Source organism: Uranotaenia lowii, chromosome 2, assembly GCF_029784155.1.
Source record: "Uranotaenia lowii strain MFRU-FL chromosome 2, ASM2978415v1, whole genome shotgun sequence".
NCBI classification, from domain to species: domain Eukaryota; kingdom Metazoa; phylum Arthropoda; class Insecta; order Diptera; family Culicidae; genus Uranotaenia; species Uranotaenia lowii.
In genome coordinates, this window is record NC_073692.1 from 119738726 (window position 1) to 119751389 (window position 12664).

The 12664-nt window shown below is 32.4% G+C and overlaps 1 protein-coding gene across 3 annotated transcripts in view; it reads right to left on the reverse strand.

Moving 5' to 3' along the window:
• LOC129743739 (calcium uptake protein 1 homolog, mitochondrial-like) overlaps positions 1-12664 on the reverse strand; it is a 68093-nt gene that overhangs the window by 46999 nt on the left and 8430 nt on the right. For all 3 annotated transcript variants that reach the window (XM_055735869.1, XM_055735868.1, XM_055735870.1), the window contains exons 5-6: positions 12245-12282; positions 10007-10121 (exon numbers count right to left, since the gene is read on the reverse strand). In XM_055735869.1, coding sequence (XP_055591844.1) covers positions 10007-10121; positions 12245-12282 — 153 coding nt within the window. The remainder of the gene's footprint in view (positions 1-10006; positions 10122-12244; positions 12283-12664) is intronic.

Consider the following 12664-nt stretch of genomic DNA (forward strand, 5'->3'; position numbering starts at 1 on the left):
GGTGCCTCACCAAAATCGACACTCGATTACCTTTATACTCGTTGAAAAAAATGTATGACGGTCGCCATTGAAGAAAAAAAAAACGCCAACGAACACCGACTGATCTTATTCAAATAGTACACAGTAGGGTGTGTTTTTGGTGCTATTGCCAGTTTTAAAAAGCCCTGTGATTTAAAATTTTACGTTGTTTATTAAGTAATAAAAAAAAATGTCAATACTTATTACTCCATGTTTGTGGTTATCGCATGTGGACAGTTTTTAATTTAAAAAATGACTTTAAAATCAGCACAGGATAAATATACCATGCAAAAGTAGTTTGATGAGATAGTTTATACACAGAGAGAAAATTGAAGGTCATATATTGCTTCCTAGCGGAACGCCAGCCTCCAAATGTTATAGAAAGCTCTCTGCCTCCCTAAGGCGGTTGCTGTCTACATCGAAGAGTTCTTCGGATTTGAAACTTAGGATGAATCTCACAAACCTTCTCAAAATACTGCATAAGATATGTAGAGGCGTCTATAAAAGAATGAAATCAGGCGCAGCAGAGTGGTCCAAATCCCAAAATACCAGTCAAAAAGTATATTTTCAACATTTTTAGCCTTTGAACCTTCTTTAAAATAAAAGAGGAACACACACATGTAGGAAACAGTGAAATTTCAAGTTTCTCTGTAGAGATCTTTTTAACCCTTCATTTCGTGATTTTTTTATTTTTCCTTAAAAATAATTTTTTACAGTTGGAAAAGATGAGTACATCAAGAAAAAAAATTAAAATAAAATACGATCTTCAAGGATCTCTTAAGTCTGACATATGCTTAAACCACCAATTCACACCAACCCTGTGTGGACAAGCCGTGACCGAGATTCGATCTCATGACTTCTGGCCTAGAAGACTTGAACACTATCCTCTATGCCACAGTCGGCGGCTTCCTTACTAAAATTGTAAGACAAAAAATCAATTTCAACGAAAATAACTTTGTAGGTTTTAACTTTTTATTGAATTCTACCTCAGGAAACTTCTAAAGTTTTAATAGCTCAGTAGCTTCCAGCAAGGCCGTAGGAAGAATCACCTAATGATGGGGGTTTTTGGCGACTAAATTTTTTATGATATTTTTACCCTATCAATACATGAATTTAAAAATAAAAATTTGGTACCTATTTGATAATTCATTTTTTAAATAAAAGTTACATTAAAAGTTTTTCGTATTATATAGAAACTTGTAAAAATACGTTCTAGAGTCTTTAAAATAGTAAGCTAAATTTGTATACTGAATTAATAAGTAACTAAAAAGGGCAGAAACTTACATCGATGGTTATAGGCTTGGATTTGTTTAACAATCTGGTTGATTAAGGCTTATGATTTGAGCAAGAATATGTTTTTTGAAAGCCTTAAATTTCTTTGAAAAAAAAACTAATTCAATGCTCATATAAAATAGCTAAATATATTAAACTAAACAACAACATGTTTGAACAAATTCAAACATTTCAACCTTCTATGAAAATAAATTAATTTTCAAAAAGAAAAAGTGAGAGCTGAAACTTTTGTGATTCAAACTTGATTCTTGCAAACTTGATGCGAGTTTCAGATTTTATTTTCAAATTTTACTTTTGAAAAAAAAATGCAATATTTATAACAGCAATACATCAAGGAAATATGGCATTCCCTGCACATTTTTTTACGTGAAGATTTTATGTTTCTTTATCAGCAATATTTTAAAAATCAATTCCATAAATAAAATCCAGTTGATGTTTGCGGCATTTGAAATAGAAGCTTGACCACCAGTTAATTGGTGCGGAACAAAGAATTTAGTATGTGGTCAAGCTTCTATTTCAAATGCTCTTCGCTCTTTTCACCACCTTAGAATTTTCTTTTGATATTCTATCCGTCTTTCATTTCAACTCTTTAACCCTCCCAGATAAAGCCGCAAATTAATTTCATAAAACAAATTCACGGTGATTTCTCTTCTTAAATAATAAAAATAATTCGGCTATAAAAAAACATCTTGATAATTTTATCTTGCACAACTCATTTACGAGCGAATCTGAATCTAAATTTTGAATATTAATTCTTAATCTGAATTTTGAACCTGAATTCAAGTTTAAATTCTGGATCTGTTTTCAAATTTCAATATTGTTTCCAAATCAAAATTCCAGTTCAGAATAAAAAAATGGTCCAAAAGTGAAATTTGTTTCCAAAAACGACTGAATTATGATCAAGCATTCCCAATTGTTTGAATTTAACAAAGCTTGCCCGGTGTTGCAATGAAATTTTCGAGACAAGTTCGGTCCGCCCCAAATTCCCGGATATTCGAGAAAACTGCTAGAATTTTGCCCAGTTTTATTAACATTACTTGATAAATGAAACAAATATCTCAAATTAAGTTTTGATTTATGCGTCAAAATTTTTTTTTTCTCAAAGTTTGCTTCATCAAAATAAACCAATCTTTTTTCAGATGACTTGAACGAATTGAAGGCTGATAATCTGCCCCTACTTTCAAGAAAATCAACTTTTTCTGATTTGGAATACATTTTTAAATTGTGACCACAGCTTTCAGCATAAACAAAAATCATTTAATGGAATATGTTCTAGGTTGTCATAATAAATCGTAGGACCTGAATTTTTCGAAATTTGACAACTGGTAAGGTCTGGAGCACCATTTTTGTTTGTTATTGGACTGATATGCGGGCATATTCGAGACCTTTTTCAAATCTACTGGCATAATAGTCCCATACAGAATATGGTTTGCTCACCAAGCTACCTTCTAAGACTTAAATTTGATCATTTCTTAAAATGTAAATGTAGTTCGTGAATTCCACATTGTTAGTTGAATCTTATCATGGTTTTTAGGTTTTTCTAATAGTTTTTCTGATAGGAAGACCATCTCTCCTTTATCTTAGCCTGCCTTTCAAAAACTGTAGTTAAATTTACTGTGTAGTGTGCATAATTCGACATCAAGTGAGTTGCATCTTGTTTAAATGACTTAAAGCAATAAATCAAAGATCATTTCACCGAAAGAAACATAGTAAGGTAACTACATCCGTGGTATTTCACATATGGGACTGTTATGCGGGTATATTTCATATGGGACAGTCACTAGTTGATATTTTTTTCGTAATTTCTAGAACAAAGTCTCTTTTTTATTGTTTTATATTGAAGTAAAATGTTCAAAATGACGAACTGTCAGGTTAGATGAAAAATGACGAAAATTCATATGGGACTGTTATGCGAGTAGGGACAGTAATGTGCTTCGACAAATGGATTGAATTTTAAATATTTTTTTCCAAAATTTCCTTAATTTATTATGCATAATGGCCTAAAATTTTCACAAATTTGCCCGAATATTATTCGGGTTTTGGGATGTTAAATTGGAACACGTAGGTAACGGTTTTTAAAACGTTAAAAAAAAAATTGCTCGAAATTTCCCGGGCTGGATATGTGCGAAAATAATTCTGAAAAGCTCAAATTTTGAAAAGTTTTTGGTTTCATCTTAACTTATTATTTCAATTATTTATTTTTGATCCGAATTGTGGAATTAATTGAAAATATCCCTATACATGATGATTCTGAGTTTTTAATTCAAGATCGTTATTTTATAGCATTGTTTTGTTTGATCTCTGCAAAACCAATAAGTTTAAAAACTTTGAATCTGAATGAATTGCAAATCCAAATTAGAATCAGGATTTCAATACAATTTTACATTTCTAATTTCTAATGATGAATCGAACTGAAAATCAAGAATCCGAACTTGGACACGGTATCCGAAATATGAAAACAGAAGTACAATATTGATAGTTTGGAACCAGTACCTCTGAAAGGAGGTAGATTTCATTGAAAATTCAATATCCAGAATCAGAATAAAATTTCTATTAACAAGTGAATTTTTTTCAACTGTAAAAAAATTAAACCGAAACACATTTATATACATTTTAGCTCAGGTGATAAATACATTTTTTTTGTAATTTTATTGAATGTATTCTTTTTGAGGCAATTAATGTTGGATCAGAGTTCTACGTTAATTTTTCCAACATTGTTAAATTATTTAAAATTTAGGTTTATAAGAGGTATTTGCTTTTCAATTAACTTTCATTTAAAAAACGTTAAAAATCACTTCGAACATATTATTTCAATACCACAAGAGAAAATAAAAAGCTTTATGCTGTATCTATACTTTGTTCAATAAATAATTCAATCAAGTTTTTGTCTTATTTAATATTTTAAAAATATTTTCATTGCCATCATTCCATCATTCTTTTGATTGTTAGGATTTTCTTGATCTTTGTCCAACAAATAGATTTTATGATTTTTTCCTTAGTCAGAATATTTACAATTTTAACTAATCAAAGAAAACATGATCCATTTTTTTTAAATTTATTCCTGATCTAAAAAATATATAGTTCACAGAAATATTGCAAAAAGATAGGGATGTTTTCAGTAAGTATCTACATTCGAAAAAAAAGTATAAGATATAATTAAATATCAATCTAGTTCATCCAGTTCTAGATTTTTTCCTTGGAAATTAATTTAAAAAAAGTGTTTTTTTCTCAACGAAACCGTTTTCTCAAAATGGCTTATGAAGGCGTCTTCTAAGCCACAGGTTATGAGATCGAGTTTCGGTCACGGCATACATAGTACTCTTTCTGTGGGCTAGTGGTTTTAGCATTAGTATGATGCTAGCCATTGTATCCTTGAAAGATGTACGCTTTAGTCATAAGAATAACTTAGATCTCTTCAAAGAAACATGAAGATCCTATATGTACATATGTATGTGTTCGTTGTAGCCAAGAAATATGGGAATCTGTCAAACAGTGGAACAGTTGAGTTATGTGGATTTTTTTATAATCTGATTGCAGATTAAAACCTTAAAGTATTTCGACCTAATAAAAACAGATTTCTATTTGGCCGAACAAATTTGGATTTTTTTTGACACTCGGAGTTGAAGCACCACAGGAGAAGAATTTCCGGGAAAGTCCAAGGGTGACAAAAGAAGAATTTGATATTTGTTCCGGCCTGTTCAGATGTAAAATATACTTAATGAAAATATAAAAAAATATTGCGCCACACAATTCATTTGTGAGTTTATTTCTTGCACCTATGTCATTCAATGTAAGCAAGTCTTTATAAAATTTTCAAACGATATTAAAATTTTTCTTGGCATTTCAAAGAGAAATCTCAAACGGGTTAATTTATGACTATCATTATCATGGTTTCGTGGAGCATGAAATTGGCAAGCTGCCCATTTTTACTCAGTTGATAATTTTTCACAAAATTTTCACACAAGCTAGTTCAAATTATCAACTATGATTCAGAAAATATTAACCACGATATATAGACTTAGGAGAGAGATTGGCTCGAGTAGTTTTTCGCTAAGACCGCTTCAATTACCAAGTTACGAAGAATTCCATTTTATCTGATGTTCTAAACTCATTCAATCATCTTCACAAAAACCCAAGCTAAAATAACAACGTGCTAGTATTAATTTTTAACTCAAAACTATGAAAAATCTTAATCGAGGAGAATCTTTGAAGTTAAAAGGTTAGCAGGAGGTTTCTAGCGTAAAAAATAATGTTGCGAAAAAACAGAACAAATATATTTTGATCTAAATATTTTTCATAGACTCATTACAAAAAATAATAAAAATTATAATAATGCAATAAGTTTGAAAAAAAAAAACATGTTTTGTTTGAATGATTTATAACTTACTACAGTGAGCGAAACATGAATAGTACCAATATATGTTTTGCTTGTTCAAATATGAATGATTGAAAATTGTCCAAATTTTCTTCTACCATTTGTTTTAAATTGTTCAACAGAAAATCAAACATAAGTTTACTTTTTTTATGAAGCAATTGGCGTTGAGGACCAAAACTATGAAAAAGAGTGCGAAATAAGAATAGGACCGTTTATGTTTTTTTCTACAAAAAAAAATGATTACCGTAAACTGGGGGAACTTTGATAAGCGAGGTTAACTTTGATCAACATGAAATTTTTGCAGCAATCATCATCAACTGAGTATAAAGTTAAAATATCTGAAAACTATAGACTACGTTTGAAAGCCTATAAATTGAGTTACAAATAAGCTAAATTTGGTTTCTATTATGAGTTTTTTTTATATTACTTAAAATGTAATTTTAAAATCTTATAATATCTGGTTTTTTGAAGGCTCACAAACATCTCTCATGATCAAATTTAAACATTTGAGAGCAAATAGGTTGTTTAATGTGAAAGTTCAACTTTTTTCTTGAATTAGGTTTAGTTTAATTGTTATTTTTATGGTCATTTAATGATTATTTTTTAAAGTTTTTAGGTATTACGAAAAAGCAACCCCTTCCAAAATAGTCAAAAATGAATGAATAAAGTGATTAAAGTTCCCCCAGTTCACGGTAATAATCAATTTACACGGTCAATCAATTTACGGTCACCTTAATAATCAATTTACATATAGTGCGTATAAATATGTATTTGGAATATTGAAACAATTTCGTAGAATGTATTGAAGATTTTAAAATTACCAGAAAAAAATTATGATAGAAAACTGATTTTACTGGTTATTTTCATATTTTACACTGTAACTCAAAAGATGAATGTTTAAATACTCGAAGTTCATGACAAGGTTTTATAAATCATTATTTTCAATAACTTTGTTCAAGGCAGCCAAGAGATTGGACCTACGGTTTAGAAGTTACATTTTTTATCTCACTTATAGGGAGATTAATTAAAAAAATCATAACATTTTCTTGTAGAACTTAATCTACTGTATAACTTATTCGAAGGCACTTAGAGGATAAAATGTAAAACAAAAAAGTTATAAACATCTATTGCGTTTTTCACATTTCGGACACTGTGCATTTGTTTTATGAGTTTTCGAAATATGCTACATAAAATATGAAAAAAAAAACTTGTCTCCTTTCCGATTCCACTCTGAAAAAAAGGAAAATCTTAAGTTATTCGTACCCAAAAACCCGGCAAGGCGGAAGGGTTTATAACAATCTTAGAATCATATCTAGTACCCAAATACCTTCCTATGCGAAAGTTGCTTCCATTCGCTTGATCAAATGCTAACAAAATTTTTAAGAAACCCCATCCATTTTCCTATCTCCCCAACGGAAGGAGGGAGTGGCACCAAATGTCATTCGAACCCTTTTTTTTCTTTATTTAGTGAACATAAACCGTATAAGTTCGAAAACTGTTGTCGGTCTCTAAGTTGTGTATTCAGTAGGAAGTGTGTGTGCAAGAGTGCTTAGGTCCTAGGTATATCTTAAAACTAAGCTTAGTGACTACTACTACTACTCATTTAAAGGATATGAGGGAAAGGATAGGAAATGAGGAAATGGGAATATGGGATAGGGATAGGAGGGGAAGGGATTTCAGATAATTTCCACACCAGGTTGTGCGTAGCAAGGAAACCATTTTCTGTTTCCAAATCTCCCAAGAGTCCATATTATCGCTAGATTTATTTTGTTCTCATATACCCATCTAGGCCAATAAAAGAAGAGAGAGGCCTCAAATAACCATAAAAATATTTCTCGTATTCAATTTGTTTAATAGTTTGCTTAATAGTTTTCGAGTTATGTAAAAAAATTACGGGAGCCCCCTCCCTCTCCCTGAAAGAGTGGAGGGGTACTTAAGATCCAGACACCAAAGATCCCATGCCAAATTTGATTCCATTTGTTCTTAAGTTATACAAAAAGTTCTATGGAAACCCCCCTTTTCCTCTGCTTTTCCCTATTGAAAGGAGAGAGGGGTCTCTAGTAATCATAAAAACATTTTCTCTTCTCCAAATTAGCTCCCATGCCAAATTAGCCAATTAGCTTGATTAGTTTTTGAGTTAAAGTCTGCTTCATTTAATATTGGAACAAATTCTTTTGCTCATTGTGGCGCTCCTAGTGGACGGATTTGGAAACTTTTTTCACCCACGTGTCGGGAAATTCATTACCTTTCACCATGTATTTATGTCATAACACCAAACGATAGCATTTTGTAAACAACCGCCATGGAAGCCGAACGGAGAGATCAAATTGTGCACAGTTTTCTTGAAAATCCATTGTTGTCGGCATCGAAGCTAGCTAAACAGCTTAAAATGCCCAGAAATACCGTATGGCGTGTTATCAAGCAGTACAAGGAAACATTGACGACGGCTCGGAAGCCGCATTCGAAGCGTCGGAGTGGAACTGTCGACCGGAAACTGCGTGGGAAAGTCATCAAGGCCGTCAAGAGGAATCCCAATCTTTCAGACCGCGATTTGGCCAATAAGTTCCAGGCCGCTCACAGTACGGTGCGACGAATTCGTCTCCGGGAAGGAATAAGGTCATTCCGAGCCAGCAAACAGCCAAATCGGACGCTTAAGCAGAACAATGTGGCCAGAATCCATGCTCGAAAGCTGTACGACCAAGTGCTGACCAAGTGCTGACCAAGTTCGACGGATGTATTCTGATGGACGATGAGACCTACGTGAAGGCGGACTTTGGGCAAATCCCAGGTCAAAAATTTTATTTGGCGACGGCTCGGGGGGATGTACCTGCAAAATTTAAGTTCGTGTTTGCGGATAAATTCGCCCGCAAGTACATGATTTGGCAGGGGATATGCAGTTGTGGACAGAAAACCAAAGTCTTTCTCACTGACAAGACAATGACATCAGAAGTCTACAAAAAAGAGTGCCTACAGAAACGGATTCTGCCGTTTATTCGTGCCCACGACCGTCCAGTAATGTTTTGGCCGGACCTCGCAAGCTGCCATTACAGCAAAACGGTTATGGAATGTTACGCAACGAACGGGGTCAGCGTAATACCGAAGGACCTCAACCCCCCAAACTGCCCCCAGTTCCGGCCGATAGAGAAATACTGGGCAATCACGAAGCGGAGGCTTAAGGCAAAGGGAAAACTTGTTAGGAACATGACTCAAATGAAGAACTGGTGGAATCAAATCGCCAAAACGGTGGACGAAAAGGGTGTGCGCCGCCTAATGTGCCGTATTACGGGAAAAGTACGAGAATTTCTTCGAAACAGCAATGAATAATTTTTTTAATTTTTTTTTATGAAAGAGTAAAGAAAATGCTACATTTGTATGAAAAACAAATTATGAATTCGTTAATAAATGACTGAACTACACGCAATTGTTTGTGTTCCAATATTAAATGAAGCAGACTTTATGTAAAAAATTGTAAGAGCTAGCTCCCTACCGGAAAGGCAAAGGTGTCTCAAATAATCCTGAAAATATTTCTCGTAGCCAAATAAAATCCCATGCCGAATTTGGTACCATTTTCTTTTTGTAAGGAAGCCTCCCCCTTTCTGTGAAAGGGAGGGGTCTTAAACCATAATAGAAACCTCGCCGGCCTCCAATACCCTCATCTGACAAGTTTCACGCAAGTCTGTTCAGTAGTTTCCGAGTCTATAGGTAACAGACAGACAGACAGACAGAAATTCATTTTTATATATAGATTCAGCTGCACAGGCGTGTATCTAAGAATGCCTAAAAAATGTTTTGAAGACACAGTCAGAAATTGATTTTAATTAAATGAAATGGAATTAGAAAAGTGTGAACATTTTATGGCTCAAATAACATTGTTTTTCATACTCGTTACGAATCAAATTAAAGTTCTGTAGTTCCTACTTGTTAAATTCAAATTAAAAACACTCTAAGCATTTGAACAGTTCCGCAAAGTCGTAATAGGTATATTCAGTACACTTCAAATCGATTGATTTCGGTTGACCGATAATACATATACATGTTTAGAAATGGCTTATTACAGATATTCAAAATCATTGATTGATTGATTGTTTGATTAGAGAGACTTTAAACTTAAAAGTTCATTCATCTCTGAACTTAGTAAATTAAATTCTGTTGAACATGTCGATTGCTTTAAGATATGTTATCACTAAATTTTCCATTTCGGTATCGTTACATAACATAGTTCAAATAGATGTGGGTAACTCCAGACTAATTAAATCATGATGTTCAAATCGATATCAGAAGTTCAATTGAATTTTCAAGATAAATTGTTGATTTACTTACTTGAAAGGACCGTCAGCAGAAAGATGTAATCGGAGAACGAAATCAGCCCGTACGATCCGAGGCTGTAGAAGATGCTATCGTTCTCCAGTTGCAAATCCAAACGGGTTGAAACACTCTGTTTTGGAGACGATCAGCGTCCACGAAGAAATGAGGAAAAAAATTAAAAATAAATTTTAGTCCATAGAATAATGAAACAGGTCGATACATTTAATGTGTCATTGTAAATGCTTGCTAATTTATTAGGAGGTAAAAGTATTCAGACTAGCTTTACGAAAAATCTATCAGTAGCAATAGAAAACGGAAATACAGAACAGCAATTAGAGATGAAACAGTTGAATAGAAAAAATTTCAATGTTACCATTAAATTTACTTATTTGAAAATTGATAAGAGACATGAAAACATGTTTTTTATTTCTTTGTTGTAAAGAAGAAAAGAAATCTGTCATACCATTGTTATCAAACTTGAGTTTTCATATTGTATACCATTTCTAACAAATACACAGAAAAAATAAGGACAAGAAAATTGTTATGGGAATTTATAATTCAAGAAATAAGTTAGATTTACGGATCAAACAAAACGTCGACTAAAGAAAACTTCGAAGTGAACTTAAAATAAGTTTAAATTTTAAAGTACTTTTAAATTTTGGTTGTAAATTTTAATATGAATTTTATAAAAAAAAATGCATTTTTACTTGAAATCTAAGAACGGTAGTCTGACATGTAATTTTGATGCAGCATGACAACTGATCAAAAAGGTTCCACAGAACATTAAATTGAACAATAACACAGCTTTCTGGATTTTAAATTATTTGAAAAAGTGGAAAAAAATATGTTTGAAAAAAATCTTTTGATAAGAACATTCTCCATGCAATGCAAACATAAGTAATTTAAGTATTATTGTTAAGGAAATAAGTTTGGAAATGAACAGTTTGTGCTCTAAACCAGCATTCTAGTAAGCTTATAGCAAAATGGCCAGATTTCATGCATGCTTTCAGAGTGCTGTAAATTTCGTTTAAATGGAGAATCATATTTTTTTACAATATACAACAGTGCAGAGTTTTTCCCAATAAAACTACTCTGAAATGTAGATGAGATTACATGTTTTTGGTGCAAAATATTTACACAACCAGTACCTAAACTTCCCATGGCACTAACTTTATTTTACAAAACTTCGCAAGCAGCGCAAGTCAATATCAGTTAACGGAAAATTAAACTCGAGTGTGGCCGTCCATAAATTTGAAAGAAGTTCACTCAATTGTTATTTTAAAATCTGGAACTCGTAAAATTTATGGACGGCCCCCGACTTCTAAGTACTAAAAAATAACACACCAATCGAGGTGCAATGGAATGGAGATGCAACTGGTTGATATCGAAACCGGATGTTCTGATTTGAAGAGATGAAAACCATTTTTGGAAGAAAATGTGTTGAAACGGAACTCATGATGAAAACAAGAAGAAAAAAGTACTCTGGATGGAAGTTCTAACAGTATCGATATAGCAGAAAAAGGTAATAAATAGGAAATGGAACATTAGCAAAAAAGTATCAAAGTCATGGTGAGAAATTTTATACCTCTTCAATACTCTGAAAGTACACAAGTCAAGTGGTTTGGTTTGGTTTGGTTTAGTAGTAGAAGCATAGTTTTTTTTTTTTTTGGTTTAGAGATTTCCGTTAAGGATTTTGGTTTTTAAGTGGATTATAAAATTAAAAATTAGAGGGAGAAGGTCGAAAAGAAGAGATTAAAAGTTATGATTATTAGACGAAGTTTAGTAATTGAGTAGGTTATGTTTGAAATAAGATGTGAAAAGATTTAATTGAATTATCTTAAGGGAAAAGAATCAAAAGAAAGGACAAATGTTGTAAAGGGACCAATCGTTAGAAGAAAAAACAAGAGAAGAGAAAACATTTATATCGATGAACGAAAATAAATTCGAAAATTATTAGCTACAATCAGAATAAGAAAGCATATCTGTGTTTATCGTGTGAACTAGTAAACAATAGCATACCATAACCGAAAAAGTGAGTGGAGTGGTGAGTTTTTGGAAGGGAAAATCAGACAAGGAACAACTAAATCGACCAGTTGGAGAACATCTAAGCTCCAGGCGTAAAATCATACAGGAAAAGATGTGATTTCCGGGAAAAAATAGGTGTGGGAATCTTCTGTTCAGTAACTCGGGTAAGGAGTTTGTATGCTGGTGTGTGAGTTTTACTCTGTCATGTTTCCACCTGAATTCACTTACCTTGGCATCGTAGCGCTTATACTGATCAAGTCCGAGTCCTGTTTTGAAATGTAAAAATAATAATGGGTATCAGTCGAAAATTCAAAATAATTTAATAAAGAACCTAACGTTTACATATTCAACCTAAATAAACTAAAATTGAAGGGCTTGTAAACCGTAAAAATGTAGTACTTAGCTTAAACTGCATAAAAAAATGTTGAAATTTGACTAACTATGCAATATATTCACATTCTAGTGCCAAGGATTGAAAAACTGATTTTAAATTTAACTATGCAACTAGAAATAAACATAAAAATTTCTTTCTCTTCTTTTAAATCGGTTTCAACAAGTTACGAGAAAGTTTTTGAGTTTTCAATAATATAAGTAGTAATAATTTAAGCTCGGAAATTTAAAGTTTGAAGTTTTCAGGAATTTTCCATC